At 40.6% G+C, this 18,577-nt stretch overlaps 2 protein-coding genes across 3 annotated transcripts in view; one reads left to right on the top strand and one right to left on the bottom strand.

Moving 5' to 3' along the window:
• Positions 1–5,784, bottom strand: tmx3a (thioredoxin related transmembrane protein 3a). Its single transcript, XM_065275853.1, has 16 exons — positions 5,763–5,784; positions 5,610–5,667; positions 5,360–5,399; positions 5,151–5,274; positions 4,579–4,624; positions 4,365–4,445; positions 4,168–4,267; positions 3,927–4,004; positions 3,778–3,844; positions 1,562–1,660; positions 1,179–1,236; positions 1,039–1,092; positions 900–956; positions 663–792; positions 492–560; positions 1–295 (listed from the first exon to the last, which is right to left on the bottom strand). Exons 1-16 carry the CDS (start codon positions 5,782–5,784, stop codon positions 71–73), a joined length of 1,308 nt encoding a protein of 435 aa, XP_065131925.1. The 3' UTR covers positions 1–70.
• A 914-nt stretch (positions 5,785–6,698) lies between these two features.
• Positions 6,699–18,577, top strand: part of tesk2 (testis associated actin remodelling kinase 2) — a 34,054-nt gene continuing 22,175 nt past the window's right edge. Inside the window, exons 1-2 of one of the 2 annotated variants that reach the window (XM_065276388.1) lie at positions 6,699–6,727; positions 9,296–9,598. In XM_065276388.1, coding sequence (XP_065132460.1) covers positions 9,371–9,598 — 228 coding nt within the window. In that variant the 5' untranslated portion in view covers positions 6,699–6,727; positions 9,296–9,370. The other variant, XM_065276387.1, reaches the window with a different exon arrangement.

Genomic DNA, 18,577 nt, shown 5'->3' on the forward strand with positions numbered 1-18,577 from the left:
GGCATGTTCGAATATTTATAAGGTGAGAACATTTTAAAGACATAATATGATCATATATTATTAGTCCACGTTAATCCTCTTTCTTTGCCTCTGAAGTCTTTTCTCTGCTCTCAAGTTGTAATACTTCTGCCTTGTTCCTATCAGAAGCAGAACTGCTTGTGGCTGCCGGAGCCTCTTCAGGTCTCTCATCATCTGCTGGTACAGCGGTACACGTACCCCAGATAACCATTACAACTATACCCAGCGGCAGTCCACACACAAAACAGGAAAAGACCGGAGCTGTCTGGAACATTGTCTGCGATTGGAATACAAGGATAAACAGGGATCTAAATGTCAGCCTAAGGTAAATATTTGATGAGCATGTGATCAACATCATGTTTTCATAACCTATGTTTTAAAGCAGGCGTAAATATTTAAGTAAGTTAATGGATTGATAACACGAAATAAAAGTAAATCTATTACAGTATAATAACAAAGGCAGTGAGTCTTACCACCACAATAAACTTTGCTTTATAGAAATGTCTTTTAGTTTGCTGCAGTAGTCCATTACCTCCGAATAACTGATTTGGGTAATGAAAATAATTTAGATTTAGTAGAAAACCGTTGTGTTTTATAAGTAGAAAATGATAAGACCGAAATTAAATTTCCTTAACTTTTCATACCTTTGCTTTGCCCTCCGATATACTATTGAGGAAATAAAGCAAATCCTCAATGGTTTCAATCTTACTTTCTGGTAGGAAGTATCCATCAATAGACATGTTCAGCACAATGATGGATGGGATCTTGACTTCTCTAAGGAGATGAAAACAAAAGCAATATTTAAAACTTTATTCATTATGTTTAAAAGCTGAATACATTTAAATTCTATTGTACGTGCTGAAGTAATCAATTCAACTCACCCCATAATTAATCCATTGATGTATTCATTGTCATTTATATAACCAAACTGGTAATCACTATGAGATAAAAGCACATCTTTAACATTAATTGTATTTGTAAACTGATGTCACTTTTTATTTTTATGGATGTATTACATACTTTTTGTAATGATCTCTGTATTCTGTAGATAACCTTTCCAACAGAGTTTTGTAACTATAGTAGAAGGAGAACAATTTTTAGTGTCAACACAATTGTTTAGTGTTGGATACCATAATGTTATGTTACCAGTAGTCTCTTACCGAATGCTTTCTTCCGATGGCTTTGTCTCATTTACTACTGCCAATGCAACAAGTTTACCTGTAAGAAAGTGAGATATGTAAAACAGATATGCACTGCTGTTTGCTATGCATTTTATGTTAGACAGATTGTGAGTCCATGCCAATGCTCAAACAATCACATCTGTCAAAGAATGATTTTCACAGATATATGTGTCAAAGTTGTTTCATCATTTAGTAGCAGAAAGTTAGCAATCATATAATGCTGTTAATGAAGAATAATGAAGTGTGTTAATTATAATGGATTATATTTACTGAGAGAATTAATTAAAAAAGGCAAAGTGTAAAACATAAATTAAACAGTAAGCATCACTCTCACGGTGAAAGATAATGAAAAACAGGCTTACTTAGTTCTCCCATCTGGTAGAGACTGAAGTTATCAATTTGGAAATAAGAAGGAAAGCGTTCTCGATTCATCCAGGACGACAAATTCCCATCAAGAAATTCTATATAAATGATAAAAAAATGAAGATTAGATAAAAAAAATTAATTTAAACAGTCTTCACCATATTCTGTTACATGCAAAGTACTAAGAAATATTTAATATACACTCTTAGAACTAATGTGTTAAAAACAACACATTATGTTGATTCTGGGACAACACACTAAAAGCGTTGTCCCAGAATCCACCCATCTCTGTGTTATTATTGAAACAACACATTTTGTGTTAATTTCAACACAACTTGTTTTTTATTTGAACACAAAATCAACACAAAATGACACATTATGTGTTAAAATGACACATAATGTGTTAAAAGCTTAACGCACATTTAAAAAAAAACACATCCTTCAGTGTATATTCCTTAAAAAAATACAAAGGAAAATAAAGAATTTTTTTTTACCAGACAAGGTGTTGCTATTTATTGACTATGCATAAAATTATGCAAAACAGGTTATACAGTACGCCCACAATCGAACTGTTGACTTTAAGGGTGGGTGTTGGATGATAGACAAAACCCTCAGAAAGGCCACTTGACACATCAGAGCTGGAGCGCTTTATTATGTTTCTGTTTTTATCAGTTGGATTAAAATAGTAAGAAGTAATAAGAACGCCTTAACATTTATATTATAATTTTGCATTTGTTTCCTTTATACATGCAAAAACCTTTGCTGAGCTTTGGTAAGTACTTCTAATAAATTATTTTAAGGTGATGTTTATCCCAGCTCTAAAGTTCTTTAATTGCCTATATGATGCTGATGAAATAGAAATGTGTTTTTTTTATTTTGACAGGTGTTTTATGAAAGATGTTTTTTCCAGCTTAACAGTAATATTATTACATTTGGGTTGCTTTAACAAGCATGTTTGTCTTTGTCATTTGATACCTGTAATGGAAAGTGAATGTCACTACTTCCTCAGAAAATAATGTCAGCAGTTCAGTAAAGCAATACAGAAACATCTCAACAGTGGGCTTGTATACATTGTATAGGGGTTAAACACATGACTTGATGATCACAATATTATCTCTAAAAAATATATTTTGCAAAGATGCTGATTTTTTAGCAGTGACTAAACAAGAATACTGAGGCATCTTATAACTGAGCTTTTCTTTAAAAATTCTGATATTTCTCTATATTTCCTTTTAGACAATCTAGGAGATGCTGTACGTAATATCTGCTGCTGTTAAAATCTTTTAACCTGGCTTAATGGATGTGCTAACTATTCATATCATGGACGACTCATCTGACAGCTCATTGTTCCACGTCCTGGTCCAGTGTGCTGATCCATTCCTGTTAAACTACTGGCTCCATAAGACTTTCTTCAACAGTGCGGAGGTGCAGCAGACCAACACCCTGAGAATGCATAACTGTCACGGTTTAGTCTTTGTACTGAGGGTCCTGCACCGCTCTTCACGCCTCCCTAATTCCCATTACTGGTGCCCTTTCCTGGTAACACTGTGCCTTGATGCCCTGGCATTCCACTATCACCTGCCCTCTGTGCCCCAATGGAACGGCACCATTCAGGAGGCAATGACGGGAAACAGCCTAGAGCTAAGACGCTGAGAGACTGTGATTTTCTCATATCCCTCCAGGACCATCGCCAGATTGGCTGGGGCGGGAGGTTTGGAGAAACAGACTCAACAACTACTTTAAAACCCATTTGAAATAAACCAACACAAGGCTGTCCAGTCTACAACGTCAACGTCTATACGTGATGTAAACAAGAGACTTCAGTTCCACCAACGCAATAATAATAACAACAATATGTACCAGATAGTAAATAAATGTAAACTATATTAAAGTGTACTCACCATTAAGCTAACCACGGCAAACTTTTAAGAACTGTTATCTATTTTTTTCCTATTTTTTTGGGATGTTTTACTATGATGTAATAATGCATTAAATGTTCTGATTTTATTTTAAAGATCTTTTTTTAAGAGTTTAGTAGTTTCTTTCCTGTGCTTTAAATACTGAAGAAGAGAGCTCTTAGTGCACAATAATAAGTTCGACCATACTATTAGGGGGGCACACTGTGTCATCTGGGGGGGAACTGCCCCCTAATCCCCCCCTTGACGAAAACCCTGTATCCCTCACTAAAATGAAGTATTACTGTGGGTAATCTTACCATTGTACAAGTGGTAGGTCCCATCTTTAAACACAGCGACGACAGGAACTTCCTCCAAAGACACTGCCTGTGATGACAATAAATAATGTGATTAAACTGTTGATGTTAAAGGAAGTACCATCTGTTTAGTTTTTCTTAGCTTTCCTTACTTTTGGAAGAACATCTACAGAGGCAGAGAAAAAATTTGTGTAGATAACATACTCGGTTGCGGCTTTGTGGTATTTTGCCTAAGAAACAATAAGTAGAAGTTCAATACCAAACACAGTACAAATTACCTCTTAAGTACAATGTGAATATGTATAACATTGCTTGACCTGTGAATAAATACATTATAAAACTCTGTATATGTCTAAACCTATGCCATCAGTAAAAAATTGTGTGCATTTATACCTTGAGAAGCGAATTTCCACCAATGTAAACAAAGAAGAGATCATGGACACTCATAACATGCTGAAATAACTGTGCACTAGAGAGATGTCTCACCACAGGTCTAGATTCAATAAAGGACAAAGTAAGATACTCATTTATATAAAAATTATGAAAGATAAAAAGAGAATTTATTACAATGAAATTCATTTAAGCATTACCCTGCAACTCTATTGGTGAATTCAATAATAGCATCCTTTGTTCGTGGACCTTTGTAGTCAAAAGACAGCTCTCCTTTAAAGCTTATTACAATAAAGTAGCAATATTACATAGGTCAAAGGTCAAAACACCATGAACAATTCTTTATATATATGTATAACAATATAGTTTATGTACCATCATTGTGATCATATTTAAGCTTCTGTAAACACTCACAATTTTATTGTTGGATATCCACGGATATTAAACTCTGAAGCAATACCTAAAGAAGAAGCAAGACAAACATTAACAACATATGCTATGCTAAAAAATAATGTTTATGTAATAACTTATTGATGTTAAAACACACAGTGAAAGGAGGAGAGATAAAACATAAGTTTTGAGCTACGTTTTATTTACTCAGAGGGCTAATTCCAAAGAAATGTCAATGACTGAAAGAATTTCTAATTTCTGGAAATACAACGTGTACCATATGGCCAAGACACTGCTCAAACCAATAATTGTATACTTCGACAAACTCACTCCCATGAGAGCATGAAGCTTGCTTAACTAATCCCATTAAACAGCAGGTAAGCCTATCCTGCTATTTAAGTAGCATGCTCATTGGTTGCTAAGCGATGGCCTGATGTGGCCGTACCATAAACCAAGCTATAGCAGCTTACATTTTAATACCCATGGGCTATGGCACACGTGCACTTGTTGCTGATCTTAAATATAATTTTAGAAATGTTTTCAATGTAATTAAAGCTTATAAACATACACACAGTCGTCATGTGAATTTAACCCACTTGTGTACACTGTGGTATCAATCTTGCCAACATTAACAGGAGAGCCCAGACTCTTCAGCTCGGCACCGACTTCATACCATATTGGCTCAAATTTGTGACAGTATGCACACCATGGCGCATAAAACTGCAATATAAAACATCCTTATTTACACAGCTGGCATTACACATAAGGATACATAACACAATTTTCTATCTGTATGCTCTCTTACCTCCACCAGCCAAAATTCATTCTGTCGATATTCATTAAACCTGTAAAAGTTTGTTGTAATCAATAAAACATTAATATCTATCTATCTATCTATCTATCTATCTATCTATCTATCTATCTATCTATCTATCTATCTATCTATCTATCTATCTATCTATCTATCATCCATCCATCTATTCATACACATACACATATACACACAGACAGACAGACAGATAGATAGTGGGCCCTTTATAATGTGAATTACATACTTCTCATCGAGTTCCTCCACATATCCTGTCACCAAAGCCACGACCGACGACAAAAGTGCTTTAAAAAAATAAGGAGACAATGGCAGCGACAAAAAAGTATAAATTAATTGTTATTATAGGTTTTATGTAAGAGATCACAAAGCAGTACCATACCTGAAAGTATAACGTTTCTCATTTCTGTTATCCTGTCACGTATCTGCAAGGTTACATGCAGCAGAGTGAGGTTAGTGTGACATAATCAAGTAGTAAGCTCCTGACCGACTGACCATATTAGATTAACCCCATTGCCCCTTGGGTAGGAATTTACAAAATTAGGGCACAAATTCAGGGTTTTTGGACGAATGGAAGGTCTCTTATTTAAGCAACTTTAGTTGTTATTCAATTTATTGATTTTATAGCCACATTTAGCTGTGCGTCCCAATTTTATTAAGTTGCCTAAACACATTTAAATATGGTTACGAAATAAACCTTTAAAAATAGGGCAAATATCATAATTTTATTCAATATTTTTACCTTGTTCCAGTGATGTTAGGGGTGCAAACAAGCTACAGATTTTTTTATGGGGGGGGGGGGATTTACCCCAATCTTGTTTGCCATTTCTTTGTGTTCCAATAGATGGCGCCATTATAATTCATAATTGGCGCCCTATAAATATAATATATATAAAGGCAGCCTTTTAACTGTGGTAAAATCATAAGGTAAAATCAAAGTAACGCATTAATCTAACGACCAAAACAGCTGATCCATAATGCGTTAGTACTTGTTTTGCTTGGGAAATGAATAAATGTTATTAATGAGTTAATTTGTTTTTAACATTTTTACCTTTTTTTATATTTTATTACAAGTAAAATACAATTACATGTTGAAAAGACTGCTAACAATTTTAATTTGTGTTGTTTATGGATATTCCGTGTTCGTACAATGCCGTAGCTTCAGAAACACCATTGGACAACGGTTCCACTCTGTAAAATTTTGATTGGTGCTACGGCCCATCAATCAACAGCAATACCCGCCCATAATAATACGCCTCCTCACTGATTGGTTCAAAATAATACAGTTTAAGAACTCTCTTGTATCTGTATGGCGGACGCAGACATCAATCTCCATCAAATGAAAACGTAAGTTTGGTCCGTGGGGAGAGGCAACTGTTATGGAAGTGGCTGTCTCTTGAATTTACTTTACTGCATTTTTACTAGCACCTAAGTGGAATTAACGCATTTGGGAATTAACTGGTTGTTAAATTAGTCAGAGATATACAAACCGGGTGAACAGCTGAGCCTGACAGGATAAAGAAAGATCTCGCGCGTTGTTTATCTTCTCTTGACCACTTCATTTTTGTGGACAGAGCGACAAAACATACGCAGTTCTCTGCTTGTGCATGTTCCGCACTTATGCGTTTCAATCGAGAATTTATGATACTGTGCATTAATTAAGTTTCAAGAAGCTCACGGGAGCGTAACGCGCAGTTTAATTCGTGCAGGAGTTTAAATTTAGCCCACTTGAGGCTCGGTCAAAACAAGCTAATATCTCTGCATGTAAATATATATGAAGATCACAGTGCACGGGCCTCGTCTGTTTTGGTCAAAATGCAATGGGACTAAATGAGGCCTGTCGACCGTCAGCTTCCGTTTCGATCCTGATTACCAGGTAAGACATTGAACTTTGTTAGGGATAAAGTGCCTTGGTATTGGTGCCTGTGTGAAGTACTTGCTTTAGCTATAAAGTAACTTGATAAGCATGCGCTTGTGTCAGTAAACAATTAAAAAGCGTTTTGGGACCCGCATATGTGTAGCAGTTTAATGACAGCATGCTGTTGCACCTGATCGCTATCCTCAGCTGTATTCTGTCGCTTATTGTTTTGCAGCTCAGGCAACAGTGATGCAGCAACAGGGTTTACTTTCGGTCGACATCAATAATGCGATCTCCGATTGCAACACTTGCACTTCCGAGTTGTTTTTCTTGTCAGCTTACTGTTGGCTTCCTTAGTAACGCTGAAAAGCGTGAAATATTACGCTTCCTGACCAGCGTGTAAACATGGTTACAAGATTTTCACAAGTTAAAAGATGGTCTGCTGTGACCAACATCAAAACATTGCGGAGATCGTTCATGTTTAATTTATGGGGACGTTTGCTTTAATATCTTACATGATCTGTTTCATGTCTGAATATATTTTGTGCCATTAAACCGTACTGTAATGTGTGTCAGTTCAAATGCATGCAGAAATGTCAGGTATGAGCAGAAAAATGCAAGATAGTCAAGTACTCATTGCTTAAATATCAAATCTCTGGTATGTCAGGCACGCTCATCACATTGCTCACATCTTAAAGTCCTTTGGTGGGGAGTCCTGTAAATGCTTATAACCTAGACTGAAATTATTACAACCTCTGTTGGAATGAATGTTAATCTTTGTCATTTGTTTGCTGTTTTAGCAGGCGCTGCTTAGCTGTTACAGTAGATACCATGAGTCAGAAATTAAAGTAGTGTTGGATCAAAATAACCACTGGCAATTACTTTGTATTGCTTAGAGTCAGCAAACTGTTGTGATGTTTTGGTGTAGCTTGATTCCACTACTAAGTTAATGTTGGCTTGAATTTCAGAGTGTTATTTTTGGAGATATGAAAGACCTATGTACAGGTTAGATTATAAATTACTGTAAGCTGAACACGTTTTCTGCCCTTAAGGCAGCCCTCGAAATTTGCTTAATCATTTAGGGCGAAGTTTGACTGACAGCATTTGAATAGATGTTACTGAAGTAGTAAACAAAACTGTTATAAAATAAAACACAAAGTTTTTAACTGTTAATTAATTTCATGGCGTGGTATTTTCTAAGGTGGAAGCTGAAAGGCTGCTCACTTGGACTTTTATCAGAGGTCTGACATATGACTTGTGCTTTAGTAACATATTAGAATACTACAGAAATGGACTTTGTTGATATAGCACACTTTAGTGAATAGAGCCATCTGTTAGGCGCCATAGGGTCTTGCATAAATGTTTGGTCTTTTTTATCTTTTTTTTATTAAAGGTGCAGCATGGCAAGAATGGAAGCGGGGCAGTGTTTAGATACTATAACCACTGTTTTGTGTTCTGCCCATTTTATGTAAAGCTTAAATATTGAGTGTTGAAGGTACAGTTTCTCTGTTTTTTTAGGTTGAGTAAGGGGAAATGACTGAGTGTGCATGACTTAATTCTGCGTTTTTTAATAAGAAATAAAGCAGAGAATGTAGGCTAGTTGTTTTCTTTTTATTGCAGTTGTCATTATTAGTATTTTAATGTGTGTTGTGCTTTTCTGAACTTTGGCTCTGTCTGTGTTCATATATGTTCCTCTTGCGGATGATAAATTCCTTCTTTATTGTTTGACAGGTGTGTTTAACCCTTACTTCCACTTTACGTAATTGTAACTATTAATAGCTTATTGAAAAAATAGTCATTATGAAGACAGTTAGGGGTTACCCCATCAAGGGCAAACGGGGTAATGTCTGATTTCGTTTTTTTTTTTTTTTTAAGATTTTAAAGAGGTCATCTGTTAATGTACTGCATATTTGTACATTAGCAGAACCATTGCTTTTATTCAAAGATCATTGACCGCTTTAAATTGACACAAGTAGTCAACTTTCCAGTGATTTTGAAACTAGCTTATTACATACATCCCATGGTTAACATAGTATATGTTTTTTGCTCCCCACTAGGTCTGAAAAGGACATTCAAAAATGTGAGCCGTTGACTGAGTTGCACTGTACCACATTAGTTGTGCACCTGTAGCAATGGAGCGGAGCAAACGCAACTCCATTGCTGGGTTTCCCACACGACCGGATCGGTTGGAGGACCTCGATGGCGGAGGAGGAGGAGCAGCAGAAACCGGTCCGCCACAGCTGGACCGAGTCTGTCCCTCTTCCTATCGGGCCCTCATCAGTGCCTTTTCCTGCTTAACCCGACTTGATGACTTTGTCTGTGAATGGATTGGGTCTGGGTTTTTTTCAGAAGTCTACAAGGTAAGATGGTTGCTTGATGACAACAAATTATCTAGATTTAAGGTCTTAACCACTTTGATACTGTCCTAGCAAAATGAGGGAAATCACGCAGAGCTGTTATAGTTCTTCTGGGGCTATTATGTCAGTTTTTACAAGATGTAATATAAGTCTCAGGTGTGCCTAGAATGTGTATTTAGAGTTTCAGCTTAAAATACCACACAGATCATTTACTGGATCATGTACAAAATGCCTCTATTTGGGTGTGAGCAAAACATGCTGTTTTCGTGTGTGTACCTTGATATTGATCAGATTCCTGTGAATACAGTCAGAGACAATAGTATCTCAGTAATAAGATATGGAGTACAGCGTACAACTTGCTCAGGGTGGAAACTGTGGTAATGCAGGACTGTCAGTGGCTGTGGGCGGGGCAGTATCAGTATGACCTCACATTGATAAGAAAAATAAAAAGGCATGTCTAATGAGACTGTTTTGGTTTAATGGGTTAGGGTGGATTTTGTTTTATTGTAGGGTGGTTGGTTAGGAAGATAAGAGAGTCATTCTTGTTATGATTCACCTTAAGTTGGTGAGTCATACGGGTTAGATGGAATGAAGACTTTCTGAGGAAATTTGAAAGGGTGAGAAGAAAACCGAAACTTTTATATCGCCTGCATAGGAGTGATAATAGAAGACTAGAATGTTATTAGTTATTAGTACAAAGTGAACTATAGAATTGTATAGGGCCAAATACTGATCCCTGTGGTATTGGTGTGGTGTTAAGAAAGTTAGCCTTACAGTATAACTTGCTGTGATCTGAAATCCAACTGACAAGTCAAGCATGAAGGTGCAGATATGTGAATTCCATTTTATTTTTTCCAACCCATTCTCATGAATTGCATATAAATAGGGTAGACTATAAAATAGTGACTAAACATGGCCCAGTAACGCCTCGCATTTTATCCAAACTGCTGTTTCTTGTTGCTCCTAAAATCTTGATTTATAAACGTGACATTGTCTGACAAAATCGCCATACATTTACACTGATGCCTTACTGCTGTTGCTCTTTTCATCAGGGTTGTTGTGTTATGAGCCCTTTTTTATTTTAAATTTGAGATACAATAAAACTGTATCGTGTATAGCACAGACAATTAGGGCAAATTCAGAAATATGAGAGAATACACTGTTGCTGTTACACAGCCTACATGTGCGCTGGCATACAGCATCAAAAGAATGGAGAAAGCTCACACACAGACTCACACCAAGAGAAAGTGTGTGTGGTGGAAACACAACTTCTAACCTTTCGTTAAGTCATGATAAACACTGCCCGTAACATCCATGACTGTTGACTTTTACACGAAATATATAGTTTACGGAGGAACGCACATTGAAAACACTTCCACCTGTTCACTGTCAAGGCAACATGCATGTGCTCGCAACCATGAATTACACCATTTTAAATTGTGAAATAAAAATGTAAATGGGAATCATGAAAATCTATTTGTGGCAGCCAGTGTGATGCTGTGGCAGGGTGCCACAAATAAATCAATGTAATTGAAACACTGCCATTCCTTTCCGTTCACTTAATATCGTGCATCTTTTCATGTCATTTTTTCCTATTTTTTTAAACCATTATTGCTTGCTTTAAATGATTAGGTGTGTTCGACCTTATGTGGCGCTGCGCAGACCGATCGGCAGCTTACTTGAAGCAGTGCATGTCGGTTCGTAATTTTGTCCGACTTGAGCTGGCACTGAATGGATGTGACTGTGTCATATGGTTTTAAAGTACCATGAAAGCGTTTCGAGAGTAGCCGGCTAGCTCAGCCAGTGCAGCCTCTCCAGAGCGGCTGCACTGAGTTCTGATGATGACACAGCTCTTCGTGATTAGTCGCCTCACTGATGACAACGATCACGTGGGTTTCATGTTTAATCCAACCTTCATTTCAACAAATAAACTTTATAAATTCATGTTTTTATAACCGGAAAAATCACGTTAATATGCATAAATATATTCTATTGTGTTAACAATGTGTAATAAAATAAAAATAAAAAGCAAAATACCAAACTATTATATTGGAATTTATTACTGTAGGCTTCTTTCCCGTTATTGTCTGGCATACAGTATAAGCAGTAATTCAAATATTCGATATATTCAAACATGTTTCTGATTGTAACTTTTTATTAAAGGTTTGTTTTTATCAAATTCACCATCTAATTCACTTTATTCGTGATTAAAAAAGGAAACATGGCGCACACGTCACTACGGCAAGCAGCAGGTGTCCGGCTTGACGGATCCTTCTTCAGATCCTCCCTCGACGGGAAGCGGCAAACCTCTCTGATCAGTCTGTGCGGCGCCGGATGATCTTGAACACACCTATTGTTCCCTTTCAATACGGTTCACTTCGCATTGCGTCAGTTAGCTGACGCTATGGGGGAAACTCCTGTTTACTCCGTGACTGAAGCCTATTGGTTAACGTCTGTACAAAGTACAGACCAATGACGTTTGAACCCGCGCGCGGGAGGAACGCGTCCCTATATAAGCGCGGTTCAATCGTCAGCAGCTCATTATTTTCTCCTTCAGCGCGAACCTCTCGCTGCTCCGAAGAAAAAGAAGAAGCCTTACCTCGCCGTTGACAAAAGCCCTGCAGCGGAGTCCAGGCCTAGCGTCTTCCCCTGCCGTTTTCCGGCTGAGAACCGAAGATAGCAGAGTCCAGGTCTAGCGTCTTCCCCTGCCGCTTTCCGGCCGAGAACCGAAGATAGCCTTCGCTTGCCGTGGTACGAGCCCTGTGCAGCGGACACACGCCTGACGAGGTCTCCCCTGCGGCCGCCCGGTAAGATCAATATTTTTAATATAAAGCTATAAGCTAAAAGAGCAGGCGCTGTTGTAATAGCGTCCAGCACAGCGGCTCGGTGAGCCTCTCTGCTATGAATTTCCTCCGAGCGCGTTACCGGTCTGGCACCTCCCACGCCGGGACCGCGCTTATGCTTTGGTTGTCTTATCCATGTTTCGTGCTCCCCCTGCTGTTCCTCTCTCGCCGGGATGAACACACGGCGAGCCATGAGACTAGATGGATGCATAGACAAGCACACACGGACTAACCCCCCCTGTGTTCTGTCACACCGCAACCGTTCATGCTTACAGAGTCCCTTCGCTCCTCTTACATTCAGTGGCGAGATCTCTGGCACATATATTAATCCCCCGAGTGCATCGGGTGATACCGTCACGACGCTTGGCTGTTCTGTCTGTGTTGCTGCTCCCCTCTGCCGTTCCTCTCTTGTTGAGATGAACAAGCGGGGAACCGTAGACCTGGATAGATGCATACGACAAGCAAACACGGGCGGTCTGCTCCTGTCTCTGTCATAGCACAGCCACTCGTGCTCCACGCTCGCGGAGTCCCTCGCTCCTTTCCCCACAGTGGTGAGGTCTCTTAACGGCTTAGCTAGCACGCGGTATTACGGCTCGCTGCCTCTAAATGCAGCTGTCCAGTGTTCAACGATTACAGAGCTTCATGCCCCTCCCCTCTGGAGCGGCGCGATCTCATTCGTCTGCTCGATAGGGCCGATTCGCCGCTATTGGAGCACCAAGAACACTCATTATAAGAGAGCTTCATGCCCCTCCCCTCCTGGAGCGGCACGATCTCATTCGTCTGCTCGATAAGGCGGACACGCCTCTATTGGAGCGCTAAAACACTTATTATAGAGCTTTACTGGCCTGAGCCGATCTCACTTCAGATAGCTCATTTTTCGTCTGCCTGGTAATTTCTCTCTGGTTTAGACGGAATCAGAGGCAGAACGAATTTGTTTATAATATACTGAGGCCCGAATACCTCCCTTTATTCAGTCCCGTCCTATATCAGTGCGCTGAATATTGGTACATTATTATATATATACCCGGTTTTTCTGCCCTTTTAATAAACGGCAAAACCGCGGGCCTCACGGCAGACTTCCTCTCTGCGATGGGTTCAGTCTGACATTAAACCACCTAGACATACTACCCTGCTCCGTGAGCCGTTCGGTCACCGTCACTACTGAGGCTTGTGCACCTGAACGGCTGAGCTCTGGTCTCCGCAGCACAGCTGCATCAACAGAGAACGAAACTGTCTGGGAGAAAAGGGGTTATGTCGCGCCTCGGCTGGACTGCCCTGTAATGTTTTCTGTGTGCTGTTTATCCAAACATACTGTGTAATACTGTCGGTTATGCGACCTCACTATAGTGGCGAACGGTATTTAATTCCTCTAAAAAGAGTAATTTCCGTGCTTACTATACTGTGTATTGACACCCACGGTTGTACGGTGTCTCTAAACACTTTATCGCCTTACTGACAAGCAATCAGTAATACGCACACACGGTCCGCTGTCCATAATTCTATCGACGCTAGCCGAAAAGACCCCGGTTTGGCCATATACTGTGTATTGACACCCCACGACTGTACGGTGTCTCTAACACCTTTCTGCCAAATTCGCTCGCAGCCCACCTCAGTTTCTCCGCTACGATGCTGATGGCGCAAACGAGCACGGTCTTACGGCTGTTATTCTCTCTTCCTAGAGGAAGGACAGCCTCAGACTTTTGCATGGCTCCAAGCGTTTGAATCGCGCCCTCTCCGGACGGCCACTCAAAGGCTTACAGCCAAGCGGTTTATGACGTTTTTCGGCCATATAGCTGATTTATATTAGCGGATCCGAAGACGCTCACACCTCCGCTCCAATACTCGGAGATATTAAGGGTAATATCAACCTCAAGTGAGCTTGCTACCCGCCACAATAAGTTTCAAAGCTTAAAGCGCGCGCACAGTCAGACGCGCGCGGCATCTCGTTTAAGACGGGCACACGTACCCCTCTAACGAGCCTCAGAGAGCTGAATATCGTGGCATTCTGTTCATAAGTCCACTTCAGTTTGACTAAGCAAAGGTCCCGCCCCGAGCTGACGGCCGGGAAGCTTGCTTAAGTTACACACGGCTGCATGAAGTGCTGTCATTACGAGCTAGCCCAGCATTTGCTGTGGGTTGAACACGCTTTACGACGGCAATCAGCCTTCGGCGCGTGGAACGCCGTTTGTCTCATATAAATCACCTTGTACTGTGAATACGGTACATTATGAGGATGATTTAGCACTGCAGCACTCTCGACCGTGTTATTGTGATAATGCGGTCGGGCAATCTACGGTGGTTTCATTATTTACCGAACCAGACTGAGATCTCGCCCCCTGAACAAGCTGACGAGTCATCTCCTTTATAAACCCATTGCATCGCTTTATAAGCTATGTTCAATCAGGGTGATACGCATCTCATGCTTAAACTACCAATATTAACCCATTACGATGGGCGTGCGGAGATGGCATCCGTGGGACACGACCTACATTACGTGCCTTATGACACATTGACACAAGCTGCTAGGACACCTTTCACGAGGCGTCCTTATGCAAAGTCTGATCCATTCTGTCTAGTGACATTTGAAAGTAAAAACCCCCCGCGAATCGCCGGGGGAACACTTTTCTCCTCACTACAGAGGCACGGCGGCTCTCTCCCCTACCTATATCTATGTGGCCGTGATAACAGCGAACCACGCTTTTACGACCGACCATTCATTTAATTCACAAGCCTGTCATCTCTCAGATGCGGACGGCGGCGGTAACAGCGAACCATGCTTTTACGGCTGGCCATTCACTTTATTCATAAGCCTGTCATTTCTCAGATGCGGACGGTGCCCGAGGCACAGCGCTCTGGAACTGTCCAAGGTCCTGTATGACACATACGTCTGACGTACATCAGACGATCAGCTGTTTATCTGCGTCACAGATCACTCACTAGAGCACCTGTCAATACAGGCTATTTATGGATCGTTGACGTTATCACCTCCCGTGACAATTATGCTCACTTGTCTTAGAGCATGGGCATGGTCTTAGAGGTTTCTCATTTGACAATTGTGACACGGCCGGCTGGTCCCCGCCGTCCACGTTGTCAGTTTACAGCTTCGACATCCCTGCTTCGCGCACTACTGAGGTTTGTTGCATTAAAGGTGCGCCCATTAGCTCACCTGTATGCACGATATGGGTTTTAATTATATGCGTCCACCGTGCGCTTAGAGAAGCTCACATGTACACGCTATAACATTTTGGTATACAATAAGATGCGCTTGGGAAAGCTCACCTGTATACACAGCTGTGTTATGCTTTGTGACACATACATTGTTGTTCATCTGTGTACGTTCACGGTGCGTTGGGTGCCCACCGTTACGTTCATCAATCATATCTGTACACATTCACGGCGCGTTGTGTGCACTGATTTATCTATACGCATTCACGGTGCACTGAAGAGTTCACCCGTGTGCGCACAATTTATTATCAGAACACATGACGGCGCGCTCGAGAATCTTGCCGGCCTGTGCATTATAACACTCTGATTCATCTATATGCATTCACGATGTATTCAAGTGTTCACCTGTGCCCGTGCAATTTATAGTCAATACACATTTACGGCGCGCTTGGAAAGCTCACCGATCTGTGCACTATAATACTACCTATATGCATCCCGATGCGCTCGAGGGTGCACCGGGGTTCACACTATTGTGGTATCTGTATAATCCCACGCTACGAACCGTTCTGCCGCATATTATAGTCAGATCGGCCGTTCGTGAGCTGCGCAGATCACTCACTACGTATGTCTGTTGCTAACAGTGGTTATTTAGATGGATCGTTGAAACCATCGCACCGGCTCACGCCCCTCTATGAGCTATGTCCTATATAGAGCCCACTCTGTGCGAGTTTGGCTTCTTCATGAACTTGGTCTACAGGGGTATCTATATCTATATTTGATATCTGCTACGCGGCCGGCTGGTCTTCGCCGTCTACGTTGTCAGATTGTACAGCTTAGACGTCCCTGCCCTACGAGCGCAGGTTCTCTCGGCTCAATCATGCACGCTCATGCGTTTTATGTGTACACCACGGTGCGCTCAGCGAGCTCACCAACGTGACTCTGAATTTACTTATCTCGCACAGCCGCGGCGCGTACCTCGCCGTCTTGTGCTATGTTATGTGCCCCCGGTGCGTTTAACACCCCACCGTGTGCGCGTCAACAATTTATATGGTGCTTACACATTTGCTTTTAAAGCTGTGAATATGCCGGGTATAGGGCCACACGCAGTGTCTCTCCGGTAAGGCACTTCAGTACGTTGTGTATGCACGGCGTGATGGGATTACGTTCCCCCATAGCGTCAGCTAACTGACGCAATGCGAAGTGAACCGTATTGAAAGGGAACGCTTAGGTTACTCACGTAACCCCGGTTCCCTGAAATAACGGGAACGAAGCATTGCGTCTCTTGCCGTGCTACAAACGTCTACGCAGCGAGTGTTATTCGGCTGCGCGCTTCAGTCGAATAATAATGAGCTGCTGACGATTGAACCGCGCTTATATAGGGACGCGTTCCTCCCGCGCGCGGGTTCAAACGTCATTGGTCTGTACTTTGTACAGACGTTAACCAATAGGCTTCAGTCACGGAGTAAACAGGAGTTTCCCCCATAGCGTCAGCTAACTGACGCAATGCTTCGTTCCCGTTATTTCAGGGAACCGGGGTTACGTGAGTAACCTAAGCGTTTTTATTAGTCCCTTATGCATTTTTGCTTAAAGTAGCTTTTCTGGTTTGTGACAGTAAAAACTACTTCTAAACACTATTATAGATATAGTGGTTTTTCAGCGACATCTTACATAGATTATAGCGAGCTGGTGGTTAAGTGGCTTAATTACCAGTATCTTCACAGTTCTCACTAAGTGCTATTTATGGTCACAAAGCATCAGTGCTAGAAAACAAGAGACATTTTGTTATGTAAGGAAATGTGAAACGGTGTCATGTTAGAGAGTTGCGATTCCTGAACCTCTTGCTTTACTGTGTTGATTTAAGTGGCTTAACGTTTTTGTTTAAATCTAGTTTGCCATTCCATGCACCTTATATCCTTATGATTCTAACATTGTTGTGAATCAAAGACGACCCATGATGCTAAGCATCAGTAGTACAGTAGGCTCTAGGGGTTTATATTCACTGAATAACTCAATAAAATGTTGAAGGTCAAAAAAGCCTTAAGAGAACAGTGTCTCAGCATGCTGCCCGTTATCAGTTCCTCCATAGCAGTCAGCTCTTTCACACATTCTTACAATAAACAGCATATTAGTTTCCAAAAATATCCTCGGTAATGTAATCCAAATATCGCAAATTGACAACAAGATAACACAAACCAGACTATGTTTAGGTGCTTTGTGCACACAGATTTGTTTCTGCATAGCAATGAATCTGTCTTTACAGCCTCCAGCATCTAGGTATAGCCTTTTTTGTATAAGGTTGGTGTCTAGGATATGCAAATGCTCAGACCTTTGAAGAACTTTAAACTCATTATGTAAATTGCTATTTTATAAGTAACTACTTGTAGAAATACTTTTTAAAATAGTTTGCAACCCAGAAACCAATTACTTGGGAAATATGTATTTATTTACATGTAAAAGATTTTATTGTTTTGGATATGCAGCATATCCTGTATGAGAATATCTGTTATGCTATTTCTCTTGACACAGGTAGCTAAGATTTAGGAGTGTATAGCTTTAGGGTGACAGGCAGGGGGTGTCTGCATGTGGCTCATGTAGGGGTAATGCAATGAGCCAAATGCCAACTGTGTTTGCTGTTTCTTTGTGAACATGTCTGGGAAGCTAATGCAACAATGGCCTTTTCCTGTTGATTGGAACAAATGACTTACGAATCTATACCCACATCACGAGCTTGAACAAATATCTTGAACACCCCCACTACAAGGCAGAGAATCCCTAAATAATTTTATTGCATAATCTTCTAATCCGTCTTCATTTGCGGAACTGCAATATTTCCCTAAGACACTGGATTTGATGCATGGAGACAAGCTGATTGGACGACACGCTGAGCTGATAATAGTAGAACAGATTGTTAGTTTGGGTTGTATTGAGGATGCAGCATCTGGGTCCATGTCTAGCAGGCGGCTCTCACTGCAGG

This window comes from Paramisgurnus dabryanus, chromosome 6 (assembly GCF_030506205.2).
Source record: "Paramisgurnus dabryanus chromosome 6, PD_genome_1.1, whole genome shotgun sequence".
NCBI lineage: Eukaryota > Metazoa > Chordata > Actinopteri > Cypriniformes > Cobitidae > Paramisgurnus > Paramisgurnus dabryanus.